Source organism: Eretmochelys imbricata, chromosome 11, assembly GCF_965152235.1.
Source record: "Eretmochelys imbricata isolate rEreImb1 chromosome 11, rEreImb1.hap1, whole genome shotgun sequence".
Taxonomy (NCBI): domain Eukaryota; kingdom Metazoa; phylum Chordata; order Testudines; family Cheloniidae; genus Eretmochelys; species Eretmochelys imbricata.
In genome coordinates, this window is record NC_135582.1 from 82733856 (window position 1) to 82751690 (window position 17835).

Here is a 17835-nt window from a genome sequence, read left to right on the forward strand (position 1 = left end):
TCCCCCCGCCACAGCCCCGCCCCTCGCCCCTCCCCCCGCCACAGCCCCGCCCCCTACTACAGCCCCGCCCCTCCCCCTCACAGCCCGGCCCCCTCGGCTCCGCCCCTCCCCCCGCCACAGCCCCGCCCCCTCGGCCCCGCCCGCACCGCAGCCCCGCCCCCTCCCCTCCCCCGTCACAGCCCGGCCCCCTCGGCTCCGCCCCCGCCACAGCCCCGCCCCCTCGGCCCCGCCCGCACCGCAGCCCCGCCCCTCCCCGCCACAGCCCCGCCCCCTCGGCTCCGCCCCTCCCCCCGCCCCGCCCCGCCCCCCTCGGCCCAGCAGGCACCGGCCGGGCCGTGGCCGCCCGTAATGCCCCGAGCCGGCCACCGCAGCGCGGCCCCGAGAGGCGACAGGGCCGCGGGCGGCGGGTCACGACAACAGTCAATACGGCTTCCGGCTCCTGACGGCCATTGGACAGCCGCAGCCCCGCCCAGCCGGCGGCCACGCCCCCTGCAGCGGGCCGCCCGCCACGTTGGCTCATCGGCAGCCAATGGGCTCCCGTGCATGCTGTGACGGCCGCCCTGATTGGCTGCCGGCGCTGCGCGAGCTGCCGACTGGCTGGTCTCTCGGGCGCTGGGGCTTCCTCTCGGCCGGTGCCTCCGGCTGCGCGCGCTGCCGTCGGTGGGTGAGTCCCGTGAGCCCGCCCGGAGAGCGGGGCCCGGCCCGGCTCGGCTGCGCTGCGGCCCGGGAGGCGGGTCTCCGACCCCCCGTTCCGCCCCCCCCTCACGGGGCTGCCGGCCCGGGGGGCGGGTCTCTGACCCCCCCCGCCCCCCTCACGGGGCTGCCGGCCCGGGGGGCGGGTCTCTGACCCCCCCCCCGTTCCCCCCCCGCCCTCACGGGGCTGCCGGCCCGGGGGGCGGGTCTCTGACCCCCCCCCCGCCCCCCTCACGGGGCTGCCGGCCCGGGGGGCGGGTCTCTGACACCCCCCCCGTTCCCCACCCGCCCTCACGGGGCTGCCGGCCCGGGGGGCGGGTCTCTGACACCCCCCCCGTTCCCCACCCGCCCTCACGGGGCTGCCGGCCCGGGGGGCGGGTCTCTAACCCCCCCCCCGCCCCCCTCACGGGGCTGCCGGCCCGGGGGGCGGGTCTCTAACCCCCCCCCGCCCCCCTCACGGGGCTGCCGGCCCGGGGGGCGGGTCTCTAACCCCCCCCGCCCCCCTCACGGGGCTGCCGGCCCGGGGGGCGGGTCTCTGACCCCCCCCCCGTTCCCCCCCCGCCCTCACGGGGCTGCCGGCCCGGGGGGCGGGTCTCTAACCCCCCCCCGCCCCCCTCACGGGGCTGCCGGCCCGGGGGGCGGGTCTCTGACCCCCCCCCCGTTCCCCCCCCGCCCTCACGGGGCTGCCGGCCCGGGGGGCGGGTCTCTGACCCCCCCCCCCGTTCCCCCCCCCGCCCTCACGGGGCTGCCGGCCCGGGGGGCGGGTCTCTGACCCCCCCCCCGTTCCCCCCCCCGCCCTCACGGGGCTGCCGGCCCGGGGGGCGGGTCTCTGACCCCCCCCCCGTTCCCCCCCCCGCCCTCACGGGGCTGCCGGCCCGGGGGGCGGGTCTCTGACCCCCCCCCGTTCCCCCCCCGCCCTCACGGGGCTGCCGGCCCGGGGGGCGGGTCTCTGACCCCCCCCCCCGTTCCCCCCCCGCCCTCACGGGGCTGCCGGCCCGGGGGGCGGGTCTCTGACCCCCCCCCCCCGCCCCCCTCACGGGGCTGCCGGCCCGGGGGGCGGGTCTCTGACCCCCCCCCCCCGCCCCCCTCACGGGGCTGCCGGCCCGGGGGGCGGGTCTCTGACCCCCCCCCCCCCGCCCCCCTCACGGGGCTGCCGGCCCGGGGGGCGGGTCTCTGACCCCCCCCCCCCCGCCCCCCTCACGGGGCTGCCGGCCCGGGGGGCGGGTCTCTGACCCCCCCCCCCCGCCCCCCTCACGGGGCTGCCGGCCCGGGGGGCGGGTCTCTGACCCCCCCCCCCCCGCCCCCCTCACGGGGCTGCCGGCCCGGGGGGCGGGTCTCTGACCCCCCCCCCCCCGCCCCCCTCACGGGGCTGCCGGCCCGGGGGGCGGGTCTCTGACCCCCCCCCCCCCGCCCCCCTCACGGGGCTGCCGGCCCGGGGGGCGGGTCTCTGACCCCCCCCCCCCCGCCCCCCTCACGGGGCTGCCGGCCCGGGGGGCGGGTCTCTGACCCCCCCCCCCCCGCCCCCCTCACGGGGCTGCCGGCCCGGGGGGCGGGTCTCTGACCCCCCCCCCCCCCGCCCCCCTCACGGGGCTGCCGGCCCGGGGGGCGGGTCTCTGACCCCCCCCCCCCCCGCCCCCCTCACGGGGCTGCCGGCCCGGGGGGCGGGTCTCTGACCCCCCCCCCCCCCGCCCCCCTCACGGGGCTGCCGGCCCGGGGGGCGGGTCTCTGACCCCCCCCCCCCCCGCCCCCCTCACGGGGCTGCCGGCCCGGGGGGCGGGTCTCTGACCCCCCCCCCCCCGCCCCCCTCACGGGGCTGCCGGCCCGGGGGGCGGGTCTCTGACCCCCCCCCCCCCCGCCCCCCTCACGGGGCTGCCGGCCCGGGGGGCGGGTCTCTGACCCCCCCCCCCCCCCGCCCCCCTCACGGGGCTGCCGGCCCGGGGGGCGGGTCTCTGACCCCCCCCCCCCCCGCCCCCCTCACGGGGCTGCCGGCCCGGGGGGCGGGTCTCTGACCCCCCCCCCCCGCCCCCCTCACGGGGCTGCCGGCCCGGGGGGCGGGTCTCTGACCCCCCCCCCCCCGCCCCCCTCACGGGGCTGCCGGCCCGGGGGGCGGGTCTCTGACCCCCCCCCCCCCCGCCCCCCTCACGGGGCTGCCGGCCCGGGGGGCGGGTCTCTGACCCCCCCCCCCCCCGCCCCCCTCACGGGGCTGCCGGCCCGGGGGGCGGGTCTCTGACCCCCCCCCCCCCCGCCCCCCTCACGGGGCTGCCGGCCCGGGGGGCGGGTCTCTGACCCCCCCCCCCCCCGCCCCCCTCACGGGGCTGCCGGCCCGGGGGGCGGGTCTCTGACCCCCCCCCCCCGCCCCCCTCACGGGGCTGCCGGCCCGGGGGGCGGGTCTCTGACCCCCCCCCCCCCCGCCCCCCTCACGGGGCTGCCGGCCCGGGGGGCGGGTCTCTGACCCCCCCCCCCCCGCCCCCCTCACGGGGCTGCCGGCCCGGGGGGCGGGTCTCTGACCCCCCCCCCCCGCCCCCCTCACGGGGCTGCCGGCCCGGGGGGCGGGTCTCTGACCCCCCCCCCCCCGCCCCCCTCACGGGGCTGCCGGCCCGGGGGGCGGGTCTCTGACCCCCCCCCCCCGCCCCCCTCACGGGGCTGCCGGCCCGGGGGGCGGGTCTCTGACCCCCCCCCCCCCGCCCCCCTCACGGGGCTGCCGGCCCGGGGGGCGGGTCTCTGACCCCCCCCCCCCCGCCCCCCTCACGGGGCTGCCGGCCCGGGGGGCGGGTCTCTGACCCCCCCCCCCCGCCCCCCTCACGGGGCTGCCGGCCCGGGGGGCGGGTCTCTGACCCCCCCCCCCCGCCCCCCTCACGGGGCTGCCGGCCCGGGGGGCGGGTCTGTGACCCCCCCCCCCCGCCCCCCTCACGGGGCTGCCGGCCCGGGGGGCGGGTCTCTGACCCCCCCCCCCCGCCCCCCTCACGGGGCTGCCGGCCCGGGGGGCGGGTCTCTGACCCCCCCCCCCGCCCCCCTCACGGGGCTGCCGGCCCGGGGGGCGGGTCTCTGACCCCCCCCCCCCCGCCCCCCTCACGGGGCTGCCGGCCCGGGGGGCGGGTCTCTGACCCCCCCGTTCCCCCCCCCGCCCTCACGGGGCTGCCGGCCCGGGGGGCGGGTCTCCGACCCCGCCCGCCCCCCTCACGGGGCTGCCGGCCCGGCGGGCGGGTCTCTGACGCCCCCCGTTTCCCCCGCCCCTTCCCGGGTAGTGTTGGCCTGGGGCTTAGGAGATCCGGGTTCTGTTCTCTGCTCTCACACAGACTTCCAATGTGACTTGGTTGAGGCATTTAGGCTCAGAAATGTCGTGGTATTTCGGAGTGGGTGTGCTCAGCATTGCAATTCCTAGCTAATTTAGGTACTTAAGTCTCATTGTCAAATCTCAGCAGGAAAGTGGGGTCGCGGGAGGTATTTTTTCATGCTTTGTGTGTATAAAAAGATCTTCTACGCTTTCCATAGTATGCATCCGATGAAGTGAGCTGTAGCTCACGAAAGCTCATGCTCAGATAAATTGGTTAGTCTCTAAGGTGCCACAAGTCCTCCTTTTCTTTTTGCGAATACAGACTAACACGGCTGCTACTCTGAAACCTGTCAAATCCTATTGACTGTCAAAATGAGAGACGTAAGTTTCTAAATCAGCTAGGCATTGATGATAACATTAGAGATATCCTAATGCATGCATACGAAGCAATGGAATGTAGGTTCCATGCGTAACTTCAATTCTTGTACTTCCTAACTTTTTAGTGTATAACTTTGTGACCTTAAACTTCAGCTTGCCTGAGGAAGAAGGAAACAAAATGTGTGGTGAAAGAGGGAGGGAAAAGGAAGCATCTGTGGGGCAGTGGGGAGGGCGTTTCTGAGAATTCATGCTCTATAGGTTTATATCTGATAGTACTGACATCAGCCTTACTTAATCATAATAAAAATAAGTACACCTAATATTGGTGGGATTTTTAACCTAGATGATTCTAAAACATTGTCTTATTTCTAGTTCCAGGTAGATGACTGAGCAGAGATGGCTCCTTGTGTAACTGTTCTGATCATTGGAGCTGGATGCCGGGGAAAACACTACTCTTATTTTGCTGTGCATTTTCCCAATCGAATGAAGGTAAAGATGTCCTATGCTGTCAACATTTTTCAAGGGGTCATGTGTTTTATGGTTGTTAATTTGAGCAGAGTTCTTGAATTGCAGCAATCACCATATAAAACGTGAGGTAAATTACTTTAAGTGTTTGAAAGTTGTTAATGAGAAAACAGATCTTTTCCTGATATCTTACTGTTTTATTGGTTCATAACTCATAACAGCAGGAATTTTAAATTTCAAACAGAGCATTCGCAATGCATTGTGTTAGAAAAGTGATGGTTTTCAACTACTGTATTTAGCTTCTGAAAGTGCTGTATTGAGTGTGAGCACTTGGTTGTTTTTTCCTTAAGTTTAAAGTTCAGAATTGCAGGTAGAGCACCTGTGCATGCATGCGCTGCTGGGGAACCGTAGCCTCTTTTTAGAGAAGGTTAAGCTGGAGCATTTATGAGCAATCTGACAAAACTCTCTTTTGAAGCTGGACTCTCTTCCCTCCTCTTTCACTATCCTACATGAGAGAGGTGGTTTGATTTAGATCACACTTGCTAAAAAAACAAGTCCCCTTTGGGCATTTGTACTTACCTGCAGCAGTTATAGGTCCGACTGCAAGTGAGCAATTAGTGAAGGAGAAAAAGAACAAGGGACACAGAGCTGGTGTTCAGTTGCACTACTAGAAAAATGCTTGACATCATATTCTCTAACTATTAAATTACATTGAGCACAGTCTAAAGAAGCTCTTGACTAAGTCAACAGCAAATTTAAGACTTAAAGGCCAAAGTCTGGGCCGTGCCCACAGCACCGCATTAGTCCGTGATATAGGACATGCGGGTTTTGGCCGGTGGATCTGAGAGCACCCTTTCCAACAGCTAGCAGTGGTGTAATTATCCTCATATCCCTTTAAAGTAGCAATAGAGGTTGTGATAATCAAGGACATTGAGGAGCAGAGTTCTAATCCCAGCTCCTTGTTAGACACATCAGGAGCCTACTCTGCCATCGTACCCTCTTCAGTTTAACTGTGTCAGTAAACCAAACTTTGTTATACAAATGCCAAACTGCCCCCCTCTGTCATGGTACTATGAGAATGAGATTTCCTGCACTTAGTTTTTGCTGTGCTGTCCACTTCTGATCAGTGCTGACAGCAGTGAGTGGCGGTGGAGTGACCATGGCACAGGATTCTCCTGTGCAGCAAGATGCCTGTAGTTGTTCGCTCTTCCTGCCAGGACTGTGGCTATTTTCAAGGTGTGGCGCTTGCTAATCTTACTTAGAATGTCCCACTGATCTTGCTAATCACTTGTTTGGGAGGGGGCAATGGCATGCAGAGACCCTAACCTTCGACACAAGCTGTTTAACGTACAGTCAGTTGCTAATGAGACAATTGCCACCTGTATTCTGGTAATGGATAAGATGCTTGGCCTTTTGTGTATTACTAAAATAAGCTGGAGGATCCTGTTAGTCCTGTGATGACTTGGTTTGCTCCAGTGGAATAACCAGTGCAAATGTAAGCCTCAGGAGGATCAGCAAGAGTTTGTGACTATGGCTTTTGCCTCCGCACCTTGCGGGGTCTCAGAGCCCGGACTCCAGACTGAGATTGAACATCTACACCGCAGTTAAAAAGCCCTGCAGCCTGAGCGTGAGTCAGATGACATGGGCCAGCTATGGGTGTTTAATTGCAACATAGACATACACTCAGACAGCAATGACAACTCTTTGTGTACTAGAAGAATGTCTTCCATGGTTGGTTAAGAGATTGCAGTTCAGTACTTGTCTGCGGTGAATTGAAAAATACAATTCTTTTATCATTTTTACAGTGCAAATATTTGTAATAAAAAATAATAGTATAAAGTGAGCACTCTGCACTTTGTATTCTGTGTTGTAATTGAAATCAGTATTGAAAATGTATCAAAAAATATATAATAAATTGCAATTGGTATCCTGTTGCTATAAGTGCGGTTAATTGCGATTAATTTTTTGAGTTAATTGCGTGAGTTAACTGTGATTAATTGACAGCCCTAGCTACAATACACAGAAGTACTGTTGTGAGTGTATTCACTCCCCTTGAGCCACAAGATTTACAAGCACTACATTCTCTTCCGCTTAGGATTCATAGAGCACAGCGGCAGTCCCAGCCCCGGTGAGTACGGCCCAGAGGGTAGGGGGCAAGATGGCACAATAAGGGGGGAAATCACAGGCATGAGTATATGTGGATAGGGCAATTGCATTGAATACTGGCACCGTTTTCCACAGGCAGTGGTGACTTTAGCTGGTATCTCACTCTTAAGGGCACGGAAGCTGAAACGGAACAGCTCCTGCACCGTGTGGCTGCAGACCAGGTCCATATGCTGCTAGTCTGTGTGCTGCAATGATCCCTGCTGAATTAATTGCTGAGTGGCTTGGGAAAGTGTCCTACCACTGCGGAAGAAATAAGGCTGCTCTCCCCAGGAACCTTTGGCAGAGGATTGCAGATTACCTCTGGGAAAGTTTCCTCGAGATCCCTATGGAGGATTCACGGGACATCTGAGTGCACATACAAACTGTTCCACAGGGATCTCTCTGTGGCCTGGGGTAGCCCTCACTGGAAATGCTAAGGTTAGGGCAGGCTGCAAAAGGGAGAGCAGATACTCCCAAGACTGGTGGGTAACACTGAAGTTAAACTTCCCAACCAGTCACACAAACTGTGCTTCCGATCCCTCACACTGGTTATCAAGAAGCAAAAAAGAAACCACACAGCGCCCTTGTCATAAATATAAAGGGAAGGGTAAACACCTTTAAAATCCCTCCTGGCCAGAGGAAAAACCCTTTCACCTGTAAAGGGTTAAGAAGTTAGGATAACCTCTCTGGCACCTGACCAAAATGACCAATGAAGAGACAAGATATTTTCAAAGCTGGAGGGGGGGAGAAACAAAGATTCTCTCTGTATGATGCTTTTGCCGGGAACAGAAAAGGAATGGAGTCTTAGACCTTAGTAAGTAATCTAGCTAGGTATGTGTTAGATTCTGATTTCTTTAAATGGCTGAGAAAATAAGCTGTGCTGAATGGAATGTATATTCCTGTTTTTGTGTCTTTTTGTAACTTAAGGTTTTACCTAGAGGGATTCTCTGTGTATTGAATCTAATTATCCTGTAAGGTATTTACCATCCTGATTTTACAGGGGTGATTCTTTTTACTTTTTCTTTTCTTTTAAGAACCTGATTGCTTTTTCATTGTTCTTAAGATCTAAGGGTTTTGGGTCTGTGTTCACTTATGCAAATTGGTGAGGATTTTTATGAAATCTTCCCCAAGAAAGAGGGTGTAGGGTTTGGGGAGGATTTCGGGGGGAAAGACGTTTCCCAGCGGGCTCTTTCCCTGTTATATATTTGTTAAATGCTTGGTGGTGGCAGCAATAAAGTCCAAGGGCAAAGGTAAAATAGTTTGTACCTTGAGGAAGTTTTAACCTAAGCTGGTAAAAATAAGCTTAGGGGGTTTTCATGCAGGTCCCCACATCTGTACCCTAGAGTTCAGAGTGGAGAAGGAACCTTGACACCCCTTTATTGCATTCCAGTTTTCTGGCTCCAAGTCAGCACCTAGGTCCAGTACAGCGAGAAGTTATTTTAAACTCTGTACACATACAAAATGTGCTTCTGACCCCAAAGGGTCAGACACATTACCAGGTCAGTATAGGTTTGGAGCTTACTCAAAATACTACACTGCCAACCAATCCTTTAGTGTCTAAAACTAAAGGTTTATTATAAAGAAAAAAGAACAAGAAGAGAGTTGTTAAATGGTAAAACAGTCACATACATACATGCACTTTGAAGGCTTTGTGTCAGGTTCCTAGCAGTATTGGTGAGTTTGCTGGCTTGAAAGTCCCTCTGGAACACATCCACAACTTGGATGGGTCATTCAGTTCTTTGTTCAGAGCTTCAGTTTGTAGAAGAGGTAAGAAGCAGGAACAAAGACAAAATGGAGAAGATGCAGCTGCCTTTTATAGTCTTTTGCCATGCGGCCTGTGCTTCCTTTGTTTTAAACACAAGCTGCCTAGCACATGGCTTGAAAGCCTTAGAGTTCTGTCCATCAGCAGGTCCCTGCATGCCTTGCTGAGTCATAAGGGTGTCTGCCTTCTCTCAATGGGTCAGTTGTATAAACTGATGGTCCTTAATGGGCTATCAAGCAAGCTAGGCAGTGCTGCTGCCAAACTGCCTGGGGCTATCACCCAGAAGCATAGCACAAGTTTTGTAATACAGACATACATACGTATCTGTAACCCAAAATACAAAGGTGATACAAACACATAAATGAGATTCTCATATCTGGCAAATTATAACATTTTTGCAGATATTTTACATGGCATATCTGGCATAACTCATTGCAATTTTATAATATTGGTATGAATAATATCCTAAAGTGTCCCCCAGATCCCATACAGCATCACACCTTGTGCCTAGCTATACAGGGAAGTGAGAAGCAGATCAAGACTCTACTTCAATTGGTTATTTCACTACCTCTTTTAACACGATTAAAAAAGAGTAAATGAACAGCTGTGTCCCTGCAATATCAAAGCAAATGGCACACTTAGCAGCTGTTTCTTTCCCTGCCTCAGGCTTACTTGTGCTGGACTGTATGGACTGGCTCAAATGCTCTGGAGTCAAAAAGAGGTCCTGGCTCACTGCAACACTGGATCCCCCGGTTGCCTGTATTCCATTCTCCTCCTACTACTTCCTCCTCCAACACCTCGTTCTCAGGGTTCACTCCGGTGGCCCATCGAATCATAGAACTGGAAAGGACCTTAAGAGGTCATCTAGTTCGCTGCACTCGTGGCAGGACTAAGTATTATCTAGACCACTCCTGACAGGTGTTTGTCTAACCTGCTGTCATAAATATAAAGGGAAGGGTAAACACCTTTAAAATCCCTCCTGGCCAGAGGAAAGCCCTTTCACCTGTAAAGGGTTAAGAAGCTAGGATAACCTCGCTGGCACCTAACCAAAATGACCAATGAAGAGACAAGATACTTTCAAAGCTGGAGGGGGGGAGAAACAAAGGGTCTGGGTCTGTCTGTGTGATGCTTTTGCTGGGGACAGAACAGGAATGGAGTCTTAGAACTTAGTAAGTAATCTAGCTAGATATGCGTTAGATTCTGATTTCTTTAAATGGCTGAGAAAATAAGCTGTGCTGAATGGAATGTATAGTCCTGTTTTTGTGTCTTTTTGTAACTTAAGGTTTTGCCTAGAGGGATTCTCTATTTTGAATCTAATTACCCTGTAGAATCATAGAATATCAGGGTTGGAAGGGACCTCAGGAGGACATCTAGTCCAACCCCCTGCTCAAAGCAGGACCAATCCCTAACTAAATCATCCCAGCCAGGGATTTGTCAAGCCTGACCTTAAAAATATCTAAGGAAGGAGATTCCACCACCTCCCTAGGTAACGCATTCCAGTGTTTCACCACCCTCCTAGTGAAAAAGTTTTTCCTAATATCCAACCTAAACCTCCCCCACTGCAACTTGAGACCATTACTCCTTGTTCTGTCATCAGCTACCGCTAAGAACAGTCTAGATCCATCCTCTTTAAACTCCCTTTCAGGTAGTTGAAAGCAGCTATCAAATCCCCCCTCATTCTTCTCTTCTGCAGACTAAACATCCCCAGTTCCCTCAGTCTCTCCTCATAAATCATGTATTCCAGCCCCCTAATCATTTTTTTTGCCCTCTGCTGGACTCTTTCCAATTTTTCCACATCCTTCTTGTAGTGTGGGACCCAAAACTGGACACAGTACTCCAGAAGAGGCCTCACCAATGCTGAACAGAGGGGAACGATCTCGTCCCTCGATCTGCTGGCAATGCCCCTACTTATACATCCCAAAATGCCATTGGCCTTCTTGGCAACAAGGGCACACTGTTGACTCCTATCCAGCTTCTAGTCCACTGTAACCCCTAGGTCCTTTTCTGCAGAACTGCTGCCGAGCCATTCGGTCCCTAGTCTGTAGCGGTGCATGGGATTCTTCCGTCCTAAGTGCAGGACTCTGCACTTGTCCTTGTTGAACCTCATCAGATTTCTTTTGTCCCAATCCTCTCATTTGTCTAGGGCCCTCTGTATCCTATCCCTACCCTCCAGCATATCTACCTCTCCTCCCAGTTTAGTGTCATCTGCAAACTTGCTGAGGGTGCAATCCACACCATCCTCCAGATCATTAATGAAGATGTTGAACAAAACCGGCCAGAGGACCGACCCTTTGGGCACTCCACTTGATACCGGCTGCCAGCTAGACATGGAGCCATTGATCACTACCCGTTGAGCCCGACAATCTAGCCCACTTTCTATCCACCTTATAGTCCATTCATCCAGCCCATACTTCTTTAGGTTGCTGGCAAGAATACTGTGGGAGACGTGTCAAAAGCTTTGCTAAAGTCAAGGAACAACACGTCCGCTGCTTTCCCCTCATACCTCATGTAAGGTATTTACCATCCTGATTTTACAGAGGTGATTCTTTTTACTTTTTCTTTGATTAAAATTCTTTTTTTAAGAAACTGAATGCTTTTTTCATTGTTCTTAAGATCCAAGGGTTTGGGTCTGTGGTCACCTAGGCAAATTGGTGAGGATTTTTATCAAACCTTCCCCAGAAAGGGGGGTGCAAGGTTTTGGTGAGGATTTTGGGGGGAAAGACGTTTCAAAATGGCTCTTTCCTAATAAAATAAAACTGGTTAGACGTTTGGTGGCAGCGAAAGTCCAAGGACAAAAGGTAAAATAGTTTGTACCTTGGGGAAGTTTTAACCTAAGCTGGTAAAAGTAAGCTTAGGAGGTTTTCATGCAGGTCCCCACATCTGTACCCTAGAGTTCAGAGTGGGGAAGGAACCTTGACACCTGCTCTTAAAAATCTCCAATGATGGAGATTCAACAATCTCCCTAGACAATTTATTCCAGTGCTTAACTGGAATCACTTTATCACTTTAGATAAGCTATTACCAGCAGGAGAGTGGGGTGGGAGGAGGTATTGTTTCATGGTCTCTGTGTATATAATGTCTTCTGCAGTTTCCACAGTATGCATCCGATGAAGTGAGCTGTAGCTCACGAAAGCTTATGCTCAAATAAATTGGTTAGTCTCTAAGGTGCCACAAGTACTCCTTTTCTTTTTAAGTGTACTCTGTACACCATTATCTAAATCATTGATGAAGATATTGAACAGAACTGGACCCAGAACTGATTCCCTGCGGGACCCCACTCATGCCCTTGCAGCATGACTCTGAACCACTGATAACTACTCTTTGGGAATGGTTTTCCAACCAGTTTACACCCACCGTATAGTAGCTCCATCTAGGTTGCATTTCCCTAGTTTGTTTATGAGAAGGTCATGCAAGACAGTATCAAAAGCTTTACTAAAGTCAAGATATACCACATCTATCGCTTCACCCCATCCACAAGGCTTGTTACCCTGTCAAAGAAAGGTATCAGTTTGGTGTGACAGAATTTGTTTTTGACAAATCCATGCTGACTGTTACTTATCACCTTATTATCTTCTAGATGTTTGCATACTGATTTCTTGCTCCATTATCTGGGTACAGAAGTTAAGCTGACTGGTCTGTAATTCCCTGGGTTGTCCTTATTTCCCTTTTTATAGCTGGGCACTAGATTTGCCCTTTTCCAGTCTTCTGGAATCTCTCCCGTCTTCCATGACTTTTCAAAGATAATCGCTAATGGCTTAGATATCTCCTCAGTCAGCTTCTTGAGTATTCTAGGATGCATTTCATCAGGCCCTGGTGACTTGAAGACACCTAATTTGTCCAAGTAATTGTTAACTTGTTCATTCCCTATTTTAGCCTCTTCTGATCCTACCTCATTTTCACTGGCATTCCCTATGTTAGACGTCCAATCACCACCAGCCTTCTTGGTGAAAACCAGAACAAAGAAGTCATTAAGCACCTCTGCCAATTCCACATTTTCTGTTATTATTTCCCCCCTCATTGAGAAATGGACCTACCCTGTTCTGGGTCTTCCTCTTGCTTCTAATGTATTTGTAGAATGTTTTCTTGTTACCCTTTATGTCTCTAGCTAGTTTGATCTTGTTTTGTGCCGTGGCCTTTCTAATTTTGTCCCTACATACTTGTGTTATTTGTTTATATTCTTCCTTTGTAATTTGACCTAGTTTCCACTTTTTGTAGGACTCTTCTTTGATTTTTAGATCATTGAAGATCTTCTGGTTAAGCCAGGATGGTCTCTTGCCAGACTTCCTGTCTTTCCTATGCCATGGCATAGTTTGCTCTTGTGCCCTTACTAATGTCTCTTTGAAAAATTGCCAACTATCTTCAATTGTTTTTCCCCTTAGACTTGCTTCATATGATTCTGACTCCTCCAAAGTATCCACGGGATCCTTGTGGGGGAAGGGTTGCTGCAGAGGATGGTGTGCAGCTCGTTGTAACGGCACCATGTTTGCAGCTCTGCACCAGAGTGACTGTTAGCCTCCCTTGCATTCAGAGATGCCTGCTGCAGCTCCTCGACTTTCACGCGGCACTGCTGCAGGTCCCTCATGTAGCCCTGTGATGTTCCCTGTGTTGTCTGGACCAGTGATCCGCTAGGTCACTCCAATCCTTGACCCTGGGAGCCAGTCTTACCCTGCTCTGCTGTGAGAACCCCCACTCCTGGGCTGTTCACGCACAGCCTCTGGCATGTCAGCCACTCCTTGTATTGTGCAACCAAATGACACTAGCCAATATTTTTGGTCCCAGACACAACCCTTGGAACCTTCGTCTTGCAGCGTCCAGTTATGCCCACTGGACCCTGTAAGCTTATATGAGTTTGTTAATTTAAGAAAGAAATTGATATGTACCAGGCTTGTTATCCCAAGGGGAGTTTCTGACATGCTTCAAACCAAACGCACTGCTTCAGGTAGAATAAGCAAACAGATTTATTAACTATAAAGATAGATTTTAAGCGATTATAAGTCAAAGCATATCAAGTCAGATTTGGTCAATTGAAATAAAAACAGAACACATTCTAAGCTGATCTTAACACTTTCAGTGCCCTTGCAAGCGTAGATGTTTCTCACCACAGGCTGGCTGGTTGCTCTTCAGGCAGGCTCTCCCCTTTGATCAGCGCTTCAGTCGCTTGGCGTGGTGTCTGTAGATGTAGCTGTTTCGTGATGTGCAGGAGGCTCTGGGGGAAGAGCGAGAGCAGGGCAGGCTCAGGGGAGGGGGCGGGAAGGGGTGGAGTGGCGTGGGGGCAGGGCCTGTGGCAGAGCCAGGGGCTGAGCAGTAGCACCCCCTGGCAGATTGGAAAGTTGGCGCCTGTAGCCGCAGCCCCAGAGTCGGTGCCTAGACAAGGAGCCGCAGATTCACTTCTGAAGAGCCGCGTGTGGCTCTTGAGCCGCAGCTTGGCCACCCCTGGTCCAACAGATTCTTTTGTTGCTGCCCAGGCCAGTGTCCTTTGTTCCTGTGAGGCTGGGCTGGGTTTGTCCCAGCCCTGCCCTGATGAGGTGTGAACTGCCTCTCTGCTCTTGGAGAGTTTTTGCCTGGGCTTATTTTAAGCCATGCAGATACATTTTCAGCCTCATAACGATATACATAAAATTAAAGCCTATAACATTACTGTAACAGTTACTATAACATCACTATAACTACAATGCTCAGTGCATCATGAGCCTTCCGAAGGCACCCGACATGACAAACTTTGCATTGCATACCACCCAATCATTTTACAAGGATGAACATGGGGGTGCTGGGTGTTCCCTTGAGGTACAGAGCATCACCAGCCCTTCTTGCCCATGCCCTGAGCAATCTGCTCATCGATACCAACATTTCTACGGCTGGATCAGAGGTGTGCCTGCATAGCCTCTTCTCCCCACAGACCCAGGAGCTCCACCACTTCCTGTGTACTCCAGGCCTGAGTACGTCTGCAGTGTGGAACCAGCATGATCAGCTGGGCAGCCTGAGCTCTCCAGACTGAGCAAACAGGAAAGAGAATGTCAAAAATTCACAGCCCTTTAAAAGAGGAAGGGCAGGCTCGTATGTATCTGGCCAGAGGACAGTGTGGTTCAAAACGGTGACCAGAGCGGTCGTGGTAGGGAACTGTGGGACACCTCCTGGAGGCTAGTAAAGTTGACTAAGTAATGCAGAGTCTATACTGACACTGCATCAACTTGACTACGTCAACCTAAGCGCTATGCCTCTCAGGGAGGTGGAATTATTAAGTTGGTGTAGTTCAGAAGTGGGCAAACTATGGCCTGCAGGCCACATCCGGCCCATGGTACCGTCCTGCCGAGCCCCTGAGCTCCCGGCCAGGGAGGCTAGCCCCCAGCCCCTCCCCCACTGTCCCCCGTAGTTATGCCACCGCGCGGGCAGCACGGCGCGCCCCCACCATCTCCCAGGCTTTCCAATAAGCCTGTCCTGCCGCTCTGAGTGGCCTGGTAAGGGGGCGGGAGGGGAAGGGGGTTGGATAAGGGGCAGGCGGCCCTGGGGGGCAGTCAGAGGACGGGGGCGGTTGGATGGGGCGGAGGTTCGGGGGGAGCGGTCAGGAGACAAGGAGCGGGGGGGTTGGATAGGGGGTGGGGTGGGGTCCCTGGGTGGGAGACAGGGAGCAGGGTGGGTTGGATAGGGGGTGGGGTCCTGGGGAGGCAGTTAGGGACTGGGGTCCTGGGAGGGGGCAGTCAGGGGACAAGGAGTGGGGGGGGGGGTTGGATGGGTTAGGGCCTGTCAGGGGGCGGGGGTGTGGATAGGGGTCGGGGAACTGGGAGCAGGGGGGTTGGATAAGGGGTGGGGTCCTGGGTGGTGGTTAGGGGCAGGGGGTCCTGGGAAGGGGCGGTTAGGGGACAAGGAGCAGAGGGGGTTGGATGGGTTGGGGGTTCTCAGGGAGGCAGTCAGGGAGTGGGGAGTGGGAGGGGTCGGATAGCGGGCAGGGGCCAGGCAGTTTGGGGAGGCACACCGTTCCCTACCCAGCCCTCCATACCGTTTTGCAACCCTGATGTGGCCCTCGGGCCAAAAAATTTGCCCACCCCTGGTATAGTGGGTGAGGTACTGCAGTGGGAGTAACATTTTAGTGTAGACACTTACAGAGTTATACCCCACCTTGCCTCTCTACTATCCTGGGACTAACATGGCTACAAAAACACTGCATACAAGTAAACAACTAATCACCTAGTAAATAAGAAATGCATCATTCACCGTTTTCTGACATAGTAAAAAAGTACAAATTATGAATCTGAATAAATGTAAAGTTAAATTATATAATTGCTTAAATAAATTGATATGATGTATCCTCCTGGTTAGCAAAAAGAAATACCAGACTTAATGCAAAGGTGATACTTAGTTGTAAATCAACATGTTTTAATACTTACCAGTCAATGAGAACTCTAACGAGCCTGGCCCACACCATCACAACAGAAGCCCTCGCACATACGTCCCTGGGCATGCCTGGGAGTTGCTGGGAGCAGCTGTAGTGGCTGGAAGTGGGGAAAGGGTGGGCCTAAGGTGGGTTCCCCTGACCACACCCCTCCCAGGTCAGCACATGTCCCCAATGGCCCATAACCCTGAAGCTAGCAGTCTTCTCTTGCTGCCAGCTAACCTAGGCAAAGCTTGTGCTACAGGACTGGCTAAGGTTCAGGGTTCAAATCCTATTGATGATTATGCAGTTGTACATAACAGAATTTGTTTTTACCTTTTAAAAATACCTTATGTATTTACATACAGGGAAGGAGGGAACTCTTTAGGTTGCCAAGTTATGCGCTCAGATGTTAAAAAAATCCCAGGCCTATGGCTGCCTCGGCAACCTTCATTTGTCCCCCTTGTGTGTATGCATTCTGATCTTTAACTACGATGATAGCACACTATTATCGTAGGATACCTGTCTCCATCACTTACTCCTGAGGGAATTCTGCGCATCAGCGGACATGCAGAATTCCTCTGTCTCATATAATTGTGTATTTTCCTGCATAAAGTACATTTTACTTCAGAAGTGCTGCAGTTTTGCCTTTTGCCCACCAGAAGCCATTGTGGAGCCGAACAGCTGGCTGCATTCATGCCGGCTGGTCTGGTGCCAGAGCAGCTTCTGGTGGGCAAAAGGCAGGACTGCAGCACTTCTTAGGCAAAATATATTTTATGCAGGAAAATACAAAATTCTATGCTCAATGGTGTAGAATTCCTTCAGGAGTAGAAGTTGATCACAGCACCCTGCCTGCGGGACCAGGTTAGGGCAGAGTGGGGAACACAGGACTGCTGGGGGGTCACAGACTGGGGTTTGGAATAGCTGGGGGGGGAACAGACTGGGGAATGGGCTCAGGAGCTAGTGGGCTGACAGCGTTGAGCCTGGGGATGGGGCGGGGAGGGCTGCTGAGACCGATGGGGGTGCAGGGACAAGGGCAGACGTGGCTGACTGAATGGGAGAGGCTTGAGGTCAGCCAGGATCTGCATGGGGGAGACTTCCCAACTCCCCAACAATCCCAGCCTCCATCCCCCCAAAAACCCATCACACCCAACACCCGCTAGGTTCACTCCTAGGCTCCTTCCCCCTCCCTCTGCTCCTCCCTCTGACTCCCCCAAGCCTTTTCACTGCTTCTGACAGGTGCAGGAAATACAGTTCTGTATTGTAATTTAAATGAATTACACAAAGTTCTGTATTAATATGTCTAGAAAGGAATCTATTTGTTAAAAAAAAAAAAAATTACCAAAATCTTTTTTTTGGGGGGGGGTGAGGGGGTCTGTATTGTTACAGACATACTTGCTGACAGATATTTAGAAATAAATTACCAAAATAATTAAAACTGGCATGATTATATTGTGTTATTTTCACAAATAAGATATGCAGACTTTTGCAGAATTTTCAAATATTATGTACATAATTTTTAAATTTTTGGCACAGAATTCCCCCAGGAGTAACCATTGCACAAGATAGATGCATAGGGGAGCCAAATTAAGGTTTCATGGGTGACTGTAAATCTGGCATTTACTAACTTTTGGGTGTTTAACTTTATAACCACGAACTTGGCTTTTTGTATGTAATCTTAATTATGCTGTCCTAAATAATTCGTCTTCCTCCTTTATGTGTAAACCCTATTTTACTTGTAAATGATTATCC

At 54.3% G+C, this 17835-nt stretch overlaps 1 protein-coding gene across 1 annotated transcript in view; it reads left to right on the forward strand.

The window, feature by feature from the left end:
* Positions 1-604: 604 nt before the first annotated feature.
* Positions 605-17835, forward strand: part of LOC144271887 (2,7-anhydro-N-acetylneuraminate hydratase-like) — a 60094-nt gene continuing 42863 nt past the window's right edge. The window contains exons 1-3 of the mRNA XM_077829490.1: positions 605-664; positions 4290-4348; positions 4718-4834. Of these exons, the coding sequence (XP_077685616.1) occupies positions 4742-4834 (93 nt within the window). The 5' untranslated portion in view covers positions 605-664; positions 4290-4348; positions 4718-4741. The remainder of the gene's footprint in view (positions 665-4289; positions 4349-4717; positions 4835-17835) is intronic.